The following is a 22,373-nucleotide window of genomic DNA, read 5'->3' as shown; positions in this document are numbered from 1 at the left end:
AATTAAATAAGTAGTTTATTTTCAAAACCTAAAGGAATTAGAGTAATTTTTTTCTTCTAATAGTGACGTTTAAACTCTGTTTTAGCTATATGGTACAATAAAAAATTGTTCATGTATTATTTTTCAAAAACACGTCGTATATCTTAAATTAAATTTTATTAATTACTCACCATATTTTCTTAAATAAATAAAAGAACTGCTAACTACTTCAGAAGAATTTTTCAGCGATCATTGTAAGTTACATATGTCTGATATTAATTCGTTTTTCAATCTTTTTTAATTATTTTATTTTAAAGAATTTATGCTGTTTATTTTTATTATTGCTATTTCGAAAAATTCAACAGTCCATACGACTAGTTAGGATTGTAAAAATTATATATTATTTTCCTTAAAAAACCAGGGGGCTACATTCATTTTTTTCTTTGTTTATTTTCATAGTATTTCATGGCAATGATGTGCTATGAAATACTTATGCATTTTACTAATATCTCTTATATATCTCTTCAAAAAAAAAATATCTTTGAATTCTTACTATGGAAAAATAAATTGCTTTTGAGCAACAACAACAACAAAATAAAGGTTTACGTTTTAGTTAACAATCTAATTGAAAATGAATTTTTTGCGGATTTTTTTATTTAACCTTAACGTGGGAGGTGCGGTATCTCAAATCACTAAAGATAAACTTTCGATCATCCCTATTCTATTTTTAGCGCAAGCGAATGGATTGACCCTGTAGCTTCTTGTTTCATGACCTTAACTACACGAGCACTTTTTCAACCGGTTTCAACGAGTGCGTTTTTAAATATTTCAGCTATTTCTTTGCGTCTGTGAGACTGCACCTCCCTTTTAGTGTTCCAGAATTATACAAGGCTTAACAGATGGCTCTAAAACTTGGACCTCGAAATATCACCCAATCTATTGCTCCTCTTATGAAGCAGAGCTCCAGAGACTTTTAAATGAAGTAGAAAGTGATTTTAGTGATGAGAATAATAGTACAGAAGGTTTTTTTCGATAAAAGTTCGCATTCGACTGATTCTGATATGTATGTTCAAATATAATTATTTTTTCTGGATATAATGTAAAAATTTGAAAAATATCTAAAATATATTAATATACCAAGAGAAATATATACTAAATTTACAGGCTGATTTTTATACTAGTCTTTAACCTGTATGTTTAAAATGCATTCGAAAACCGTGCTACGAATGTTTACAAGTTTTTGCGCAGAAATAATGCCGATAAAAAAAAGATTAATTTTAACCATTGCCCATTGTTTTAATTTTCATATAATTGTTCAATTTTCAATTGTATTGCTTTTTATATATCTTTGAATACTAGAAAAATAAATATGATTTTAATAGTAAAAAGTAATATGTTTTTTCAAGAATATTATTTGTTGTAGCATGTAGTTTGAGAAGAAATTGCATGCTTAAATGCAATTACTTTTTTCAATGATAATATATTTTGACAAATTTCTAAAACATATTTATATATCAAAAAAAAAAAATCCACAGATTATAACCTAAATTTTATACTAATACTTTCATTAGAAAATTTAATTTCAGTATAAAGAAATGCCTCTCCAGTTAAGTCATAAATTTTCAATTCCCCAGTTAAATAAGATTCTAATCATAATTTGCGATTAGCTTTCATTCACTTCTGGAATGCAATAATGACATAATTAGTTTCATAATTGAAAAAAAAAATAAGACCGTAACTTTCAATAAATGTAATACGATATGTCTTCAAAGACTTTCTCCATATTTGAAAAAAATATGAAGGAAGAAATATTAATATTCTTACAACAAAACATGAACAAAATGCTCTTAACATATTTAAAAACGATTGTTTTTGTTTTGTGTAATGACATTTCTAGCAGACTAATTATTTATGGATGAAATTATATGATAGAAATAATGATATGAATGAAATTATATGATAGGATTATGATAGAAATAAGTAACAATTAACTTCTATTTCTTTCCATTTCTATAGCGGAAATAGATTTATTTTTAGTTTATTTAATGATGTCTCCTTATATATAATATAAAAATTCAAAAAGAAATTTGTCTTTTTCATAAAGCATTTATCCTGCTTAAAGAATAATACGAGAAAATTATCCCACCATAAGTTTACAAAAAAATACATAATAATTTCCTCTGCGAATCCATCTGATTGAAAATATTATCATCAATAACCTGTTTGTATCGAGAAATTCATTAATGAAGGAGAAAGCAGAAAGAAAAGAAAAAGGCGAAGTAGTACTTTTGTCTGCAAAATTCAAAATTAGAAAAAGAAAAAAGAAACCGGTTTTGTTTCTTTGAAAAGCAGACAAACATGAAAAGATTGGGGTTTAATCTGGATTAGATTAGCTGAAAAGGTACTAGCAGGACTTGAAAAAGAAAAGGAAGGTCTGTTAATATCCATCCTTTTTTTTTTTAAATTTAAACCTTCACCATGTGGACTAATCGGCAGTTGAGTATTTTTACCAAAAATCATAGTAAAGCAACCTAGAATTAATTCACCTCTAACAAGACTTGAAAAAGAAAAGGAAGGTCTGTTAATATCCATCCTTTTTTTTAAATTTAAATCTTCACCATGTGGACTAATCGGCAGTTGAGTATTTTTACCAAAAATCATAGTAAAGCAACCTAGAATTAATTCACCTCTAACAAGACTTGAAAAAGAAAAGGAAGGTCTGTTAATATCCATCCTTTTTTTTTAAATTTAAATCTTCACCATGTGGACTAATCGGCAGTTGAGTATTTTTACCAAAAATCATAGTAAAGCAACCTAGAATTAATTCACCTCTAACAAGACTTGAAAAAGAAAAGGAAGGTCTGTTAATATCCATCCTTTTTTTTAAATTTAAATCTTCACCATGTGGACTAATCGGCAGTTGAGTATTTTTACCAAAAATCATAGTAAAGCAACCTAGAATTAATTCACCTCTAACAAGACTTGAAAAAGAAAAGGAAGGTCTGTTAATATCCATCCTTTTTTTTAAATTTAAATCTTCACCATATGGACTAATCGGCAGTTGAGTATTTTTAGCAAAAATCATAGTAAAGCAACCATAGTAAAGCAACCTAGAATTTAATTCACCTCTAACAAGACTTGAAAAAGAAAAGGAAGGTCTGTTAATATCCATCCTTTTTTTTTAAATTTAAACCTTCACCATGTGGACTAATCGGCAGTTGAGTATTTTTACCAAAAATCATAGTAAAGCAACCTAGAATTAATTCACCTCTAACAAGACTTGAAAAAGAAAAGGGAGGTCTGTTAATATCCATCCTTTTTTTTAAATTTAAATCTTCACCATGTGGACTAATCGGCAGTTGAGTATTTTTACCAAAAATCATAGTAAAGCAACCTAGAATTAATTCACCTCTAACAAGACTTGAAAAAGAAAAGGAAGGTCTGTTAATATCCATCCTTTTTTTTAAATTTAAATCTTCACCATGTGGACTAATCGGCAGTTGAGTATTTTTACCAAAAATCATAGTAAAGCAACCTAGAATTAATTCACCTCTAACAAGACTTGAAAAAGAAAAGGAAGGTCTGTTAATATCCATCCTTTTTTTTAAATTTAAATCTTCACCATGTGGACTAATCGGCAGTTGAGTATTTTTACCAAAAATCATAGTAAAGCAACCTAGAATTAATTCACCTCTAACAAGACTTGAAAAAGAAAAGGAAGGTCTGTTAATATCCATCCTTTTTTTAAATTTAAATCTTCACCATATGGACTAATCGGCAGTTGAGTATTTTTAGCAAAAATTATAGTAAAGCAACCTAGAATTTAATTCACCTCTAACAAGACTTGAAAAAGAAAAGGAAGGTCTGTTAATATCCATCCTTTTTTTTAAATTTAAACCTTCACCATGTGGACTAATCGGCAGTTGAGTATTTTTACCAAAAATCATAGTAAAGCAACCTAGAATTTAATTCACCTCTAACAAGACTTGAATAAGAAAAGGAAGATTTGTTAATATTCCCCATTTTCTTTTTTTTTTTTTTTTTTTTTTTTTACTTAACAAAAATTACAGTAAAGCAACCCTGAATCCAAATCACCTCTAGCAAGACTTGAAACAGAAAAGGAAAATCTGTAAATATTCATCCTTTTTTTTTTTTTTTACCTAAATCTAATCTGTATGGACTAATCGGCAGTTGAGCATTTATACATTGTTATTATTTATTGTGCTCGTTCATCTCTTAGGATTTGAGCCCCAAAAATTACAGTAAAGCAGCCAAGAATTTCCACTAAAACTAAGCTGGTTGTAATTTAGTAAGCAAGCAATTAAATAAATAGAGTAATTCAGATTAAGATTACTAAAACTCTTTCATCCACTCCTGTTTAAAAAGTAATCATATTTTTGATTTCAGTAGGGTATTTCACGAAAATTGCAAGTCCAGCAACATTAGCGTTTAGTGCTTGAGTCAGCCTACATCACGATTATGATTGAAATGATATACGATGAAGCCTTATTTCCTACAGGTAAACAAAATAAATAGGCATAGACAAAACTAATCAGATAGGTTACAGAAGACACTTTCATACTCTTCATATCTTATAACATCAAACAATATCAATAAAATATAACACAAACTTTGTTTTTGTTGTCGTTAATGGTTGCCATGGCTTGCCATGGACAAACTCGCTAACGAACTCAGCGATTTTAAGCCGAGGGTGCGTCTCTTGTTTCAGTAGCGCCAACTAGAGCCAAGAGTATGTCATATCTACTCACGCATCACATTCGCTTGCACAACCCCTTTTTACAGGGGGGCACATTCACACATCACATAGATAGAACAAATGAAGAACAACCATGCCCGAACCGTGACTCGAAACCAGGATGACCATATCACCGGAAAGACGCTCTACCCCTATGCCAGGATGCCGGGGCACGCTTTATACATAACAAGTGAACATTTAGAAACAATGAAATCTACATTTCCAATAAAATTTTGAATTGATAAATTACATGAAATAATAAAGTAAAATGCGGAATAACAAACCTAATATAAGATAATGTCTATACTCAATGCACAGAAACATGCTCTACGAATACTTATCATCCAAAAGTGTTGTGACCTCTACAGTTGCTTTAACCCTTTCGCCGTCCGCTCGAGTCGTCGAAATTTTTTTGTTTTTCCTCTGTTTTTCCGCCGCATTAGAACAACAAAAATAAAAACTCAAACAAGTAAATATTTACAAAGCGTTTTAAACGTTTAAAAGTTTTAAAATATAGTAGAACATTTGAAGCGCGTTACGACCGCCCTGCAGAACTTTCGCTTGAACGTGCTAGATGCGTTATGGATGACGAAAAGATTAGCATAACACAAATCGATAACTACTCTGAAAAGAGACTGCTTGCACATGTAGGAATCACTCTGAAAGATATGTACATTATTAATATGGATTCCGTGGTTACATTGTTTTATAGAAATAAATGTTTGTTTATTCTTATACAAAGCTCTTCTGGTGAGATGCTAGTTATTATTTCTTTTTTTTTTTTTTTTGGACATCAACACGATGCTTCACAAATCTCAGCTCGCTGAAGATTTTTAGGAAGAATTTTTGTTAGCCTTATGGTATAACAAGCAGATCTTTAATCAATTCAATTGAGCATGTACAGGATGCTCTAGGAAAACCTAAAGCATCATATCAACTTCTTCATCCATTTTTTCTAAAATTTTAAATAGTTTATTTTTAATTATTGGATTTGCTGACACAACAATTGATTTACAATTTATTACTGAACACAATTATTGCAACATACATAATTAATACACATTATTGCAATAATACATAATTATAATTACATAACTATACACAACTATAATTATATACAACTAATACATAACTAATAATTATATACTTATAATTAATAATTATATACAACTAAGTACATAATTATTACAATTATAGTACAGCACATAATTTATCACTGAATTACTAACAACAATCTAACAATTTTAATTTAAATACGAAAGTTCGATTTGAAATTGTATACAGCATATGTCATCTGTTATTAATCATGCAGTTTCAAAAACATATGATACCATGCTCAAGCTATTTCTTTTTTTTTAAATTGTAGGAAAAATTCTATTCATGTTTCTTATATTTCTTACTATGTCATGATATTCGACATGTGTGTGCAAAATTATATTACAATATATTAAGCATTATTCAGGTTATTGCATGTTTCGTTTTTGAAATCTAATATTGAAACATTTTTGATAATTCTAATTTTTTTTTTTGATTTTTTTGTTTTTAATATCACTTATATCATTCCGAGAACTTCTGATTACAATCTCGTTAAGCAAAATACAATAAAAAAATGTCGATATCGATTATTTGATAAGATTAACAAACATTCATTTGATAAGTTCCCAGATAAGATGCAAAATATAGAAATTAATGTAAATTGCTAAATTTCATAGAAGAATACATAACAATGATTACCGCGAAGATAACATGGAAACCTATTGTCATAAAATATTAATCTAAAACTCTACCGCGAATTCAAGTAATCTTGTGAACGTTATCAAAGTTCAATAAAGGTTCTTATCCATTTCACGATCAATAAAAATGCGTTATTTGGAAGGAATACATTATTTGCTGTTTACAGTTTTCCAATGGAAGGTTTTAAATTTATTGCGTTTGTGCTTTTCCTATTGGGTTTCCAGTTGTGTAAGTAAGAATAAGTTGAATCAGTATTATGACAATACAAAAATTTGTATTTTCAGTCTCGTTTATTTCTTTTATATTAATTTTAAAAGATGAACGCATGAGCATGTACTGAAAATTTTAAAAATTGAGAAGTGTTCCGATGATGTTGTTTATTGTACATTTTATATCAGCATGTTTCTTTTAATCAAAACATGAAGTCGCCACACATAATTTGTTTTGTATTAAGTATCAGTCTTTCTTACAATTCCTTTTTTTTTAAATAATGATACATTGTAATTTTTAATGGTTATTTATTTGACAACTTAGATTTTAAGTTCGGCATCGTCATGCTTTTAGGTTGGAATTTCGTAAGATTTTATTCAAAAGAAAAAGTATTTAATCATACTAGATATTCAAAACACAATTTATTCAATAAAGTTTGACTTTTTGTTAAAATTTTTATCCTTTGAATTTCACAATGATTTGGTATTTCATTTTTATGGTGGCCTGGTGGTAAGGTATCGGCTTCGGAATCGGAGGGATTTAGATTCGAGACCCGATTCTAACGAAGAATCGTCGAGGATCTGTCTTATCGTGGATCTAACGCAAGAATCTAGTGCATGTTAAATCCATCATGCATCCAAACATCCTCCCCCTGATGTGGTGTGGAAGTTTGGAGAGGAGGGTGCCATCTCAGGTGTCGTCCTTGTCATCTGACCGTGGTTCAAAATTACGAGGTCCGTCCCAAAATTACCCTTGTGTTTCTTTAAAACTGGACACTAATATAACTAAAATTAAACTAAACATTTTATCTGTTGCCTGTAAAAAGTGAGAAATAAAGTCACTAACGCTTATAGTAAAATTAAATAAACTGAAAATTCACCTTATTTAATTAAAATTGGTCGTAGAAGCGATTGTCAATACAGAATTTAATAAAATCATTTTTTTTCCGATGAAGTGTGTTTTAAGAAAATGCAATTATTAGGTAAATTTCGTCAAACATTTAGCAAAAACATTACAATTTCTGTACAATGTGTGACCATATGAAAAATTTCACTCCTCTTGTTCATTTCTTGTCTTACTTTTTTTTATCTCCAAACAGACAGGCTCAAAGGCAAAACTCCAAAATTATTTTCTATACTTAAAAGGGAAATTTCATCAAAATCTCCAAGAAAAAATTTTTGAACATAACTGATTTTTCACTATGTTTAATTTTAGGCACGAAAGTAGAAAGATACAATATTTTTAATAAAATTTTTAAAAACATTTTCTTTGTGTATTCAAATTAAAAATAAAAAAAAAAAATACGTACTTTGAGAAATTTTCTAAAATTTAGATTTTCAGAAATAAAATAAAAAAAGAGAGAGATTTTGCTTTTTCTAATTAAACTTCCGAAGGATTTGGAAAATTTTATATAACAAAATGGTTTGTCGTGACAATGCCTGACAGAATAAAAAAAATTATTTGAATTTGACATAATATTGCAACAATAATTGCAAATAATAACTGCTTATTGATACAGAATTATTATCAAGTACATATTATTTGCAAGTACATAAATATTTTATTAAATTCACTTTGTTGTGTTTTAATATTTATTTATTTTCAAAAATTGTTTAATTTCCTAATGCAGGCAGAATGCGTCCTTTCGTTCTTTTTTTAAATAATCATATAGAATTTAGTCTCTTTGCTTTCTGAGTTTGGGACATTATCGTTTTCTCATATTTGCTTACAAGCAATTATTACATATGGTTATATTGAAAAGTTACTGAAATTTTTCCATTGAAAAATAATCGCATAATTAACTTGCCGCCTATGGCGACCAGTGGGTTCTTCGGGATTAATGTTTGGCAAACATTTCAGTTAAATATGCCGTAGTTTTCTCGTGGCTTCGCTAGTAAAATATTTTTTAACTTCAAAATTTTCTAGACATATAATTAAATATTTTCGAAGTCTTTTGCCATTCTTTTAATAATGTTATTCATTTTTCTAATTTTCTGTCTCTTTTTGCATTTGTTATTCGTCGATGAACGGTCTAAGTGGTTTAATGGATAAATTTCGAATAGAAACTTGTCTTTACTTTTATAAAAATAAATTTCGGAAGCATACTGAGAACTCGTAGTGTAACAGTGTTTTTAACTGAGGTGGGTGCGAGTTTTTACTTTTCATCTGAAAATGGTTCACAATAAAAAAAAGATATGTCCTAAATTTAAATACCTATAAATGAACCTAGCAGCTAATTATATTCAAATACGACAATTACATTAAAATGCATCAGAGTAATGTACATATGTGCTTAAGTGGAAGAAATGACGTTCCATTTTATTTTTCCATTCTGCTAACTTTAATATTTTTTCTGATCATTATAAACGTTAAGATTAAAAATTTCTGAAGTATAATAAAAGATAAATAATTTTAATTTTGTTAGACAATCTCAGTATTAAAGATATAAATCGAATAATGATTCATAATTAATCTTTATATCCACTTATAGCAAAAAGGAATGCACATAGGCCGGTATAGCCTGGTTGGTAGAGCGTCGGATTCGCGTCTCTTAGGTTGCGAGTTCGAACCCCACAGGCCGAAGATTCCCCGCGTGCTTGGTGACTGACGCGCGTATAAATCTGTCGTGGTCACAAAGTCCTGCATGTCGAGAGTAATGCCACTGGGGGTACTGGATCAGGGGTGATCGTTCTCTGATTCAGGTCTAAATTACGATTTGTGGTTGAGTGAATGAAGTCCGCCCCGTAAAAAGGGTTGTGACGTGAGTGTAGCTAAGTCGTTCTCTTGGCTCTAGATGGCGCTACTATAGAAACAAGAGGCGCCCCCCCAGGCTTAAATCGGCTGTCTTTGAACAGCGGGCTTGTCCGTGGCAAGTGTCATAAGAAACAACAACAACAGGAATGAACATGGGTTTATTTGTGTATGTGCGTCGGCTATCTACAGTTTGTTTTTGTGTTCAGTGCCTACAATTTGATCCAAAGTCACCAAATTTGATTAATGTGAATTAAATAATGATTCAAAATTAATCTCTATCTCTAAACTCAGTGGCACGATAGCCCATGTGGGCGAAGGCCTACAGTGCCCATATTTGCTTTCTTGATAGAGAGCCCTGGGTGTAAGGTGTATGTCCCGGTTAGATGGTCAGTCTAAGGCGGAACCCCCAGTGTTTAGTTTCCAAGCATGTTTAGTCCGCACTTTATCGACCACTGAAGAGATGAAAGGTTGAATCGACCTTGCCCAGCCCGAGGATCGAACCTCGGACCTGTGCGTGAAGTGCTACCACTACGCCACCGGGCTTCAATCTCTTTCTTTAGTTATACCAAAAAGGAATGTACATGGATTTGTTTGTGTATGTGCGTCGGCTATCTAAGGTTTGTTTTTGACTTCAATGTCTACAATTTGATTTAAAGTCGCCAATTTTGATACAGACATAGTTTTGAGTGTAAAAGCGAGCCTTTACAAAAAATTTGTGAAATTTTAATTACATTAAGTGAGATGTCAGCCTTTTTGTAGATTTATTTTTGAATCTATTATTACACAGAATCTATTATTACACAGAAATTTTACACCATTTTAAAATTTAAAAAAAAATCTTTTCAATGATACGAATGATCTTCCAAATTAAAATTTTTTTAAATTCTTTTTTCAACAATAAATTTTAATGTTCCAATGAAATTTATACGCTTTTTATTGTCACATTAAATAAATAATCTAATGATTTTCTTCTCATAAAAGCTAAGAAAATCATGAAAGCTAAGAAATATTCTATTTATTATCTCCACTGGTTACATAAAGAATTAGAGGGTAAATTTACAGTTTAGCAGAAGACGTCGCTAATTAAAAATTAAATTACGGACAGTTTAATGGTATGTATACAGTTATACAAGTTGGCATTCTTAGAATGTGCATTTAGAAAATACACGTGTACGATCAAATAAGTGTACGATTATTAAAGCAGAAAGCCTTTAACGCCTATCAAAATTTGATGCTTACAGATATTTTTTTTGATGGAAACATGAATAAAATGAAAACTTTGTGCAGAAATTTAATTAAAATTGAAAATGAACATCATTTTGACTGTCGATTGACCAGATACTCACCAAAGCCGATCAGTGTAATCATATGAAAAATATTTGTTTGAGGCTAAACAGTTAACATTTTAAACGATGATAAAGCAGATAGTTGTAAAGATTATCACTCTATCAATAAAATTAAACGCGGCAACATATATGTTTGTGTATATTGGCATTTTAATAACATTTATATTCTAGTAATGTCTCTTTTTTATTTTGTGTATTGTCCCAGTGTATTTTGTTATTATTTTTATATTATACTATTGTATCTGGCAACCAGTTTGATCTCTGATGCCATTGAGTAGTCTATTTGTGAATAGTAACGTTTTTAAGGCCTTTACGCAAATGCCAGCCTTTTTATGTTATTATATTTAGATACAGTACTGTGCGAATTAATTGGAACAAACATATTTTTTAAGAAAATTGTTCCTTTGTCGGGGATTTTCTGTCTCAAACCGGTTTCAACTGCATTTTCTTACAACGCGTGACTGCCCTTGACTAGTCTAAACCGGTTTGACAACGTGATAATGACATGTCGAAAATTTTTCCCTTCAGTTGCTGTAAGAAGTGGTCGCTTGTGTGAATTGTCTCCTTCTGAACGTGTATTTAAAAAATGGATATCACTCCCAGGAAAAGGACTAGAATTGTTACCCTTAGTCAGCATACTTCTATGACTTTGAGGGATATTGCTACAGCAGATGGAGTTGGAAAATCCAGTGTTTCTAGGATTATTAATCAGCAAAAGAATTTTGGGATAGCGTTTCCAAAATGAAAGAGTAAATGTGGACTCAAACGCAAGACCACACCTCGAACAGACAAATTTCTTGTACGAAATAGTACAATGCATCCTTACAAAACAAGTAGAGATCTTTAAAAAGAATTATTAGCTACTGGTGTGAGCATGGATTCATCGATAGTTCGACGAAGGTTTATTGAAGCTGGGAGATTTGCAAGAAAACCAATCGAAAAACAGTTATTAACATCTGCAATGAAGAAAAAACGCTTGGATTGGGCCAGGAAATATTAATTCTGGACTGCACAAGATTGGAAGCAATTTGTATTCAGCGACGAAACGCATTTTCTTGTGCAAGGGTTTCTACCAAGATTTGTCAGGCGAAATTTTGGAGAACCCATCAGGGCACAACGTCTTATTAAAACAATTAAGCACCCTCAGAAGCAGATGTTTTGGGGTTATTTTACTTCTGGAGGACCTGGCAGCTTAGTACCAGTTGAAGGGATGATGAACTCTAAACAATATATTTCTATAATAGAATGTAAAATTGTGACTATTATGCAAACGTTCGTTGGTGGTGTTGGTATCTTTCACCAAGATCTTGCTCCATGCCATACTTCTAAGCTAACAACGAATTTTTTTCAAAAACAGAAAATAACGGTTTTGGATTGGCCTGATAATTCTCCTGATGTAAATCCCATGGAAAATTTGTGGAGCATTGTAAAGAGACGTGTGAGTAAAATGAAAACAATGATTGAGAATGCTATAAAAGTTTGATTTCGTGATGACGAGATCAAAAATTTATGTTCTAATTTAGTGGAATCCATGCCAAACCGCGTACAAGATCCCATTCAAGCTAGAGGAGGATATATTTTGTATTAGGTTGCCATACCGTTCATGTCAGTTAACATATACTAATTAAACAACATTTGAGAAAATTTTTGTGTTTGTTCTAATTAATTTGCACAGTACTGTATATTTGCATTTTAACAATGTTTGCATTTTTATAACATTTACTTTCATTTTATTTTGTGTATTGTCCCAGTGGATTTATTATTATTTTTATATTGTACTATTGTATCTGTCAACCAGTTTCGTTTCTGATGCTATTGAATTTGTGAATAGAAATGTTGCTGTAATGGGAATTCTGTATCCATGGCAGCACTGTGCTGCAAGCATATTTTTTCGCCTTATATTTATGTGCCGTCTCCTTGTCTTTAATGCCAAAATAAACTATTTTTTGTCCTAGAACTCTCATCTTTTAGCCCAAAGCAACTATTTGACACAAGATATGATTTAAAACAATAATTTCGGATGAAATGATAATATAACTATCCGAACAAAATTCATTTCTCTTTATTTTTACTTAGAGATTGGTTTGTGTATTTTTAAATTCTATAAATTAAATAGTTGGTAGCAGACGTCTCATTTGTATTTTTGTAACGCCCTCATATTTTTATCTTTATTATTACAGATGCTGTTCATTGCCAGAATTGTGAAACAGAAAGAAATGCATCTGGAAAGATTTTTTCGGATGGCAAATTTTCCTCTTTTGAAAAATGTTGGACAATTCCAGTTCCAGCCGACCATGTTATTCGTCTGAAGTTCGAAAGCATAAATTCGAATGTGAGTATTTATTGTTATTTCATGACAGAAATTAAAACGCATGTCTATCTAGCACGAATGATATTTTAAATTGATACAAAATGATTTAAAAAAGATACGAAATGGTGAATATCTTTATTCCAAAATGATCAAGGTGTTACACCCTTGAGGTAAACTTTGATAGTGTAGACAAAAAATAAAATAATAATAATAATAATGGAAATAACAATATATCATAAAAAATCCCCGCATTTTTTGAAATACGAATTAGAAAACTTTTCAGTTTAAAAGGCAGAAAACAGCAGATTAATAAAATATGATTTTTAAAATCTATTTCATACAGTTAGAGAAAAATTCTGAAAATTTAATCTGCTTCAAATATGGTAATTTATTTGAATTTTTTAGATTTCCGATCTGATGCTATTCTAACCTAGTGAATCCCTGTACTGATATTTTAGTGTAAGGAAGAAAAACCTCCTTTGCATCACAAATCAACTATATTTCGTCTTTACCCTTAACTGGGGAGGTGAAATTTTAGGACTTAAATGGGGAGGTGCTGTCTACGAGATCGCATTTTATTTACACTCAAATTAAGTTTTCTAATGAATGTATTAGTACGAAAAACTGCCAATATATTTTGCAGATATTTTTCTTGATATATAGATACGTTTTAGAAATTTTTCAAAATATATTATCCTTGAAAAAAGTAAAGGCGTTTGAAGATACGTTTTCTTTTCAAAGTACATGTTACAATAAATAATATTCTTGAAAAAACATATTACTTTTTACTTTTTAAATCATATTTATTTTTACAGTATATGAAGGTATATAGAAGATAATATAATGTAAAATTCAAGAATTATATGAAAAATAAAATAAAAAATTGACAAGAGAAAAAATTAGGCCTTTGTTTTATCGGCTTGTGTGACTTTCATAGCACGGTTTTCTAGGACATTTTAAACATACAGGTTAAGAACTAGTACAAAAATCAACCTATAAATTATATATATATATATATCTTGGTATATTAATATATTTTATAAATTTTTCAAAATACATTATGACTGGAAAAATTAATTATGTTTGAACATACATATCAGAATCAGTCGAATGTGGACTTCCATCGAAAAACTCTTCTGTACAATTATCCTCATCACGAAAATCACTTTCTGCTTTATTTAAAAGTGTCTGAAACACTGCTTCATAATAGGATCAGTAAACTGGATGATATTTCGGGGCCCAAGTTTTAGCTCCGTCTGCTAAGCCTTGTTTATCACTGGGACTCTAACACGGAGGTGCGGTCTTAGAGACCGCGCTTAAAGATATAATTGAATTAATTTAAAAGGCATCCGCTGAAATAGGTTGAAAAAGTGCACTTGTATTGTAGGTCACTAAACAGGAAGTTACAGGGCCAATCTATTCAATTGAGCTAAAAATAGATTACGGGTGACCGGAAATCCATCGCTGGCGGTTTCACATACCGCACGTCCCCAGTTAAGAGTTAACATGTTATTTCTTTTAACATGTGGCTCAGATGCTATATTAAAGTACATTTATGACTCCTCTTCGAAACTTATCGATGTGATCGGTGCTCCCTTGATATATATTTCAAATATCTATTTTAAATGTTTTGAAAAAATTATTCCTAAAAAGAATGAAAAATAGGAAACTTGATAAAATGTCTGGGATCATCATAAATGCTATATTCGAGAGATTTTTAGAGGAGGTTAGCAAATTCCTATTTTTAAAAATAAACTCCCTTTTACGGGAATGCAATGGGGTTTATACAAAAACCAACTTTTTGAAAAACCGGTTTCAGCCGGTTTTCGAATTTTTGTCAAAAAAAAAAAATAGAATAGGGAAAAATATTTTCTTTAAGTAATATAAAATAACAAAAAACGAAATCAATATCAAATTTCATAAAATTAAAGATTACATATACATATTACTTACACAAAATAACGAAAACTTAACCAAAAATTTTGAATAATATTTATATTGTTTTCACTAATTTTAATTTTTCCTAAAAAAATAGGATTTTAAAAAACATAAAATATCGACTGAATGGTGGCTAAGTCTTATTCGTCAGGGTCTTCAAGAACTTTATGAATTGATTTTTTTTCATGGCTTCTTTTAAAAAAGCATTACTCTGATGAGTAGTTTCTTCAATGTGCTCTTCATCAGAATCTGTTTCAACATAAGAATTTGGAAATATTCTAGACAATATCTTTCCAGATAACTTAATAATTTTGGTTTTTGAAGCTAAAGAAAGTACACTAGATTTCTTCGCTGAACTAGAAATGTTTTGTGGATTTTGCAAGTACAGCAAAAGAGTTGCTGATTCTACTAGTCTTCTTTTTTCAATTCATTCTTCTAAAGCATATAATAATTTCAAACTTATTTTAGTGTTTAAATTATTTAGTTCATTTAACAGAAATTCAAATATACCTTCACTTGTTAATAAATTCGCATCTCGTCGCCTTAATCCCTCAGCTATGGACAAATCGGTCCCAATCGATAAAATTATTATTATTATTATTATTTGAAGAATTGGAATATCCAGGCGTTCCGGAAATCCGGTTTTTCGAATGTGAAAAATTTACTTAAAAAAAAAACGGTTTTTTAAAACAGTGTTTGAAAAACCATCTAACCCTAGAATGTAATGAATTTTAGTTAAACAGTAATCTGGAAACTAAGTGAGGGAAACAATAGAATGTACCCATGCTAGTTTTACTTTTATTATTCTGAAAGAAGGTAAAATTAAGTCTCTGAAATAATCTTCTATTTATATACATTCTATTAATTATTTAGTTACCAATTTTAATTACATATTATGCCGGCGTCCTGGCATAGGGGTAGCGCGTCTTCCCCGTGACCTGGGCGTCCTGGGTTCGAGTCCCGGTTCGGCCATGGTTGTTCTTCCTGTTCTATCTGTGAGAGGTGTGAATGTGCCCCCCTGTAAAAAGGGGTTTTGCAAGCGAATGTGATGCGTGAGTAGCTAAGACGTACGCTTGGCCCTAGTTGGCGATACTAAAACAAGAGACGCTCCCTTGGCTTAAAATCCCTGACATTGTCAGCGAGATTGTCCATGGCAAGTGCCATTATAAACAACAACAGCAATTACATTTTATAATGAATTCTAATATATATATATAGCATACAATATAAATCATAAGAATTTGAAAACATTCTTTCTTAATGAGAATTATCATTCTGTTGAAAAACTTAGTATCACACACTCAATAGGTAGCAAAGAATTCTTTCTCTCTTTTTTTTTTTTTCTTTTTTTTTTTTCGTATTCCAAACCTTCTTTGAGCTCTTCTGCAATGTTCAATTTCTCGAATTGAATTGTAATGTACGTTTATATTGAAATGTGAATATTATTAATGTTACCATCTCAATTTGTAATAACTCACCAAAATTTTAAAATAAACATATCTCTGCAAGGTTTGTAGACAGAAGAATCAAACTTTCTGTGTTTATCTGCGCATGCATGTAAAAGAAATGTGTCACTATTATCACTGTGAGAACTGTATAAAAAAATTAATTTTTAAATTTTTTTAAATTAATCTTTAATTTACTAATATCCATATAAGCCAAAATGCTTTCATACAATTTTCCACTTTATTTAGAGAAACTTTCTAACTGGAATTATAAGGAAAATGGCAACAACTAAATAAATAAATATGTGTTCTGCATTTTGGGGGACACTCTGCATATGTGTAATATTTTCTGATGACTATGTATGATGGCAAGATATTTATTTAAAATATTTAAATTAACCGAAAAAGAATTTTATTTAATTGGAATTTCGTTTTATATATAATACGTATTACTTAGGTAAAATGCCTATTACGGCGTAAAAAAATATTGTATTAAATCACTAATGCATTTTTGCTTAGCATTTTATTTAATTGTATGTAAATATGTATCACTGCATGGTTGGATTACTGATTTGACGTAGTAATCCATCCATGGTGTGACTATTAGTGTGTTTGTGTCTTTTATTCCTAAGGATTTTATTTTTTTTTAAATTTAATCTTTATTTTCTAACCAAATTGAATGCTTCATATTCCTTCAAAAAATCAAGTTTGCATTGAGATAATATTTATTAGTTTTGGCATCAATTTCCACAGAACCCTCACCTCCTCAATATTAAACTTTTTTCTTGTAGCATTATATTCACTTTGATCAAATAACTTTGACTCTTATATTTTTATATGTTCACCTAATTGATATAAAATATGAAAAAATGGTCTATTGTTTTCAGCTTTCTTGTGTAGATGACTATGTGAAAATCACTGTTACGGGAACAAGTGATGTATACATATTTTGCAGTTCAAATTACAGTAAAAGTCCCATCACAGCTTTTGCTACAGTTACTGTAGTTCATTTCGTACGGAAAGTCTATTCTAATTCAACTTTCGAACTTGAATACATTGTCAGTAAGTAATCCTTTATGCATATGAAAATGTCTAAAATTTGGTTTATTACTTATATGAGATTTCACTTAAAAGAAATTTATTTAATAGTGCTATGAACTGAGCTTAAGATACAAATTAATTATTAACTAATTAAAATAACTAAGATCAATTTTTGAGGATAACAAATTTAATTAGTAAATTTATCACCCTTTAGTTTATATATGTATATATCTGTTTATATATACAGGGTGTCCCAAAAAAATGTATACACACTTTAAATAATTGTAAATTTGGGGTTTATTATAATTCCAATAATTTTCAACATGTAAAAGATTCTACAAATATCATTCTATTGTCTTGTTATCGCATGTTCTCAAACTGATGTCCGTTCTGCTCCAGACACTGCTGACAACGCGAAGCGATGGAATATCACTCATGATGGAACAAATCCCTTGGGATATTCGTACATTCATGTTCAATGGTGCCCTCAATTGAACAACTGTTGCAGGTTTATGGACGTCCTGGACAGTTCCATCAGCTTCAAACTTATCTATAATTCGAGTGATGGTAACTCGTATAGGTGGTTCTTTGTTAAACTCCCTCTTAAATTGTCGTTGCACTTCTACTGCATTTTCATACTTCCAGTAGCATTTTAGAATAAATTTCCTTTCTTCAAATTCAAGTCTGTCTGCCATCACTCGGTTCAATGGGTTCAGTCCGTAAAGAAAGAAGAAATAACTTAGTTATCAGCTGCTAAAATGTGTATACATTTTTTGGGACACCCTGTATGTACATATAGAAAAAAATTTCTGTAAAAAAAGAATCAATCTAGAAGATTTTAGAAAGTTACATGCAGTAGAAGTTATATTCTGTATAAATATATTTTTCTAGACCCGCTAAAATTATTTTTAATTATTATATTGTTAAGAGTCTTTAATTAAGAATTTAGAATTTATAATAATATTTATAAAGTAAAAATACCTACATTTTTTATTTAAAATATATGCTTATATTCAGCAATTTTCTTACTTTCCAAATCATTGGAATTCCCGCAGATTAGTTGAACTAAACAGAATGATGCTGCGGAAATTTCATTGACATTTTAGTTAAATAGTTAATTAAACATAATTTTTTTTTCTGAAGTTGCATCTTCTCTTCATGTGGTGCTTTAATATTTACTTATTATATCCTTATTTTTTACTCAAATGATGGTGGATCTTTTTTTCAGAATATAAGATAAACAAATTTCATCGTGCAGTTCTCTAATAGAACTCCCACATTAATAGACAACAAAGCAGATTAACAAAATGTTAAATCTCCTTTATTAATAGTGTTAAAACGCAGAAAATACAATATCTAAAATAAAATGTAATAGCTGAAACTTCTTTTTATAATCATATTTAAAATCATTTCTGGTGGTGCAATGCTATTGCACATATTAATTTCCCTAACTCTTTATGTTAGAAGATCAAGATTTTTTTAAATAGAAATTACAAGAGAAAAAGATTAATATCGATAAAATTAAAATTCTGAAGATAGACACGAATGAGAACATTAAAAATGATGGAATGTAATTTTGACAAAAAAATAATTGATGAAATACTTTCGTTTATGAAATATTTCACCCATTTTCAAATCTTTTTCTATCAAGCTGCTAAATTTTCAAGTAATGTGTTTTTGCCCAGAATTAATCTTTGTAAAGCAAAGACTTCTGACAAAGTAATATTCTTTTCTAAAATGCATACTTAAATAAACAAGATAAAAGTTCTTCATTTAATCAGAACGCAAAATTTGTTTCGTTTATTTCATTATTACTATTAGTTTATGAAAGGTTTCTATTTCTGTCAGAAAGCCTTCTCATAGCTTATTCAGACTTAAGAGGCGTTAAATAACTCTTCCAAAATCATTTTATGTGCAAAAATTTTACTGATTGTTCCGCTCAGTTATAAAAGGCATAGGTGATTACTAATTTTGCTATACAAATAATAAGTTCGTCTTTATTAACTACGGAAAGATTGCTTTAGTCTTGGAAAACCTGAAAGTATTTGAGTTTCTGTTCTATAAACTAGGTTCATTGAATTACGGTTTGATTCTAAAGAAATACATTTTTCAGAGTAAACGAATTTTGTTACAATTTGTTCAGGCGGAGTGTATTAAATCATGTACAGCCTACCTATTGCAGTAACTAGTTTTCTACTAGTGAAAGTAACCCTATAATTCAAATATTTACAAAAAGTTTATATGCTTATCAAATTTTTCATTACCAAAGGAAAATAATGATCACTTTTATTTAATAAATTTAGAAAAATACGTAGTAATATACAGTTGATCAAGATTTTGAAAGATTATTTAAATGTATTTATGTATGTCATGATTAGATTATGTGTGGGAAAAAATTACTATGCTTAATATTCTATAATTCTGGACGGCAATTAATGTATAATATTTTGACAGTATCTTTGAAATTAACTGCATGTAACTCCATTCGCTATGAGTCTTGAGATGATCATGAAGCTTCAAAAATTGCTTCAAAACTTATCAAATCAAACATTATCAAAAACATTTCATTATTATTTAAAATATTTCGTCAAGTAATAGATGCTGTTTAACACAAAGAAAGGCTTAGAAATTCTTAGAAAGGGATTTTAACTTTGTTCTCAGATTCATTTTCGATATGAATGAATCACTAATCATCCATTTCCAGTGCCTAAACCCAATGCATATAGTATTTTGGTAGTGTCTTATCATTTTTCATTCAACAGTTTTCGTACAAATTTCAATTGAACCAAGTTCCTACCACAACGCTAGCTCAATCTTTTACCCACAGTACTTAAGTAAGTAAGGTAATCTTCTCGTACAATTTTGAAAAGTCTTTCAAACCACCATGGGTAGAAATTTAGTTTCGCTCGTTTTTTAGGCGGTCCTTGCAATTTTAAATTATGGTCAGATGCCGAGGACGACACTGACCACCCCACCCCTTTCAAGCTTCCTCACTATTCCAGCGGAAGGGGTTTTGACCTCGATGGATTTAACGTGCACCAGGCCTGCTTGCATGACGACTCTGATAGAACTGGGTCTCGAACCTGGAACCCTCCAAACTGAGATCGTACCATCAAGCCACTGTGGTCCCCAATTGTAGACGTGAATTACAAGTTAAATAAACAAATATCGTATTAAAATTTTTGAAATAATCCACAAATTACTAATTTTTTTTATTTTTTTATTATGAATAAGAAAGGTGGATTTTCAGCTAATAAATTCACCTTAAGTTAAAAAGCCATTATTAAAAAACTTATTTCATATTAACAGAAAAATGTTCTGTAAACCTCTACTATCAACTGCAATTTTTCATTTTCGATGAACAGAAATCATCATTTCAAATTTAATTTTGAATGTTTTAGGAACGGGACTGCTAACCATCGACGGAGTTTCCGAGGCAAGAGAGAAGGCCGTTTCCTGGTTGATACAAAAAAGAACGGGTGCCTGGGGTTGGAGAGAAAACACCCCTCGAGCTGTTGTAGCTCTCTATTTGGCAGCAGCTGCTACATTCAATGGTACTGTCCTTGAGGAAGAATTAATGGCAAAGGAGGCTTCGTTAAGAACAGCAGTTTCTCTATTAAGGTAAAGTAAAAGTCATCGTTCTTGACGATACGCTGTCCTGTCGCTGAATAAACATTATTTCAAAATGATTTTTCCAAACAAAATTTCCTAATTATTTCTTAACGATTTTTATTAGGAATTAAAATTTCCTAATCATTTCCTAAGAAATTTTGTTAGGAACAGAATTTCCTAATCATTTTTCTCGGGAAAAAATTTCCTGAATCATTTACTAATGATTTTTGTTAGAAACAAAATTTCCTAATCATTTCCTAGTAATTTTTGCTATGAACAAAATGTCCTAATCCTTTTTTGAGGATTTTTTTTATTAACAAAATTTCCTAATCATTTCCTAATAATTTTTGCTATGAACAAAATGTCCTAATCCTTTTTTGAGGATTTTTTTTATTAACAAAATTTCCTAATCATTTCCAAGCATTTTTGCTATGAACAAAATTTTCTAATCATTTTTTGAGGATTTTTATTATGAAGAAAATTTCCTAATCATTTCCAAGGATTTTTGCTATGAACAAAATTTCCTAATCATGTCCAAAGATTTTTGCTATGAACAAAATTTCCTAATCATTTCCTAAGGATTTTTGCTATGAACAAAATTTCCTAATCATTTTTTAAGGATTTTTATTATGAACAAAATTTTCTAATTATTTCCAAGGATTTTTGCTATGAACAAAAATTCCCAATGTTTTTTATTAGAAACAAAATTTCCTAACCATTTTCTAATGATTTTTGTTAGAAAAAATTTTCCTTCCCTAATAACTTTTGTCAGAAACAAAATTTCCATTCCTAAGGATTTTTGTCAGGAATAGAATTTTCTTTCCTAATAATTCTTGTCAGGAAAAAAATTTTCTGGTCCTTTCCTAATGATTTTTGTCAAGAAAAATTTCTTGATCTTTTCTAAATCATTTACTAATGATTTGGTTTCGTTGAGAAAAAATCATTAATATCATTTCATAATGTACTACAGTAGATATTTCGCATTGCCTTATACGATATTTTTTATTTTTCACTAAATATTTCATTTCATTTCTTTTTATATAAATTTATACAAAGGATTTTAAAAAAATACGAAATTAATTTTCAAAATCATCTGAATTAAATCTAATTATTTAAGATTGGGACTAACTACCGAAATTTCTTTCCAAAAGCTATTGATATAAATAAAAAATGTTTTTCAGTATAATTTTCATAGTTAGATGATCACCTTATCAAAAATAGTAATTTTATTCGTTTAAGTTTTTGAG

General features: G+C 29.8%; 1 protein-coding gene across 1 annotated transcript in view; it reads left to right on the top strand.

Moving 5' to 3' along the window:
- The first annotated feature begins 6,614 nt into the window (after positions 1–6,614).
- Positions 6,615–22,373, top strand: part of LOC129980506 (uncharacterized protein CG3556-like) — a 32,960-nt gene continuing 17,201 nt past the window's right edge. Inside the window, exons 1-4 of the mRNA XM_056090840.1 lie at positions 6,615–6,697; positions 12,960–13,111; positions 17,361–17,535; positions 20,916–21,135. Coding sequence (XP_055946815.1) covers positions 6,643–6,697; positions 12,960–13,111; positions 17,361–17,535; positions 20,916–21,135 — 602 coding nt within the window. The 5' untranslated portion in view covers positions 6,615–6,642. The remainder of the gene's footprint in view (positions 6,698–12,959; positions 13,112–17,360; positions 17,536–20,915; positions 21,136–22,373) is intronic.

The sequence above is a fragment of the Argiope bruennichi genome, chromosome 1 (genome assembly GCF_947563725.1).
Source record: "Argiope bruennichi chromosome 1, qqArgBrue1.1, whole genome shotgun sequence".
Lineage (NCBI taxonomy): Eukaryota > Metazoa > Arthropoda > Arachnida > Araneae > Araneidae > Argiope > Argiope bruennichi.
Note: the sequence above shows the minus strand (reverse complement) of the source record. Positions and strands in the feature narration are given on the sequence as shown.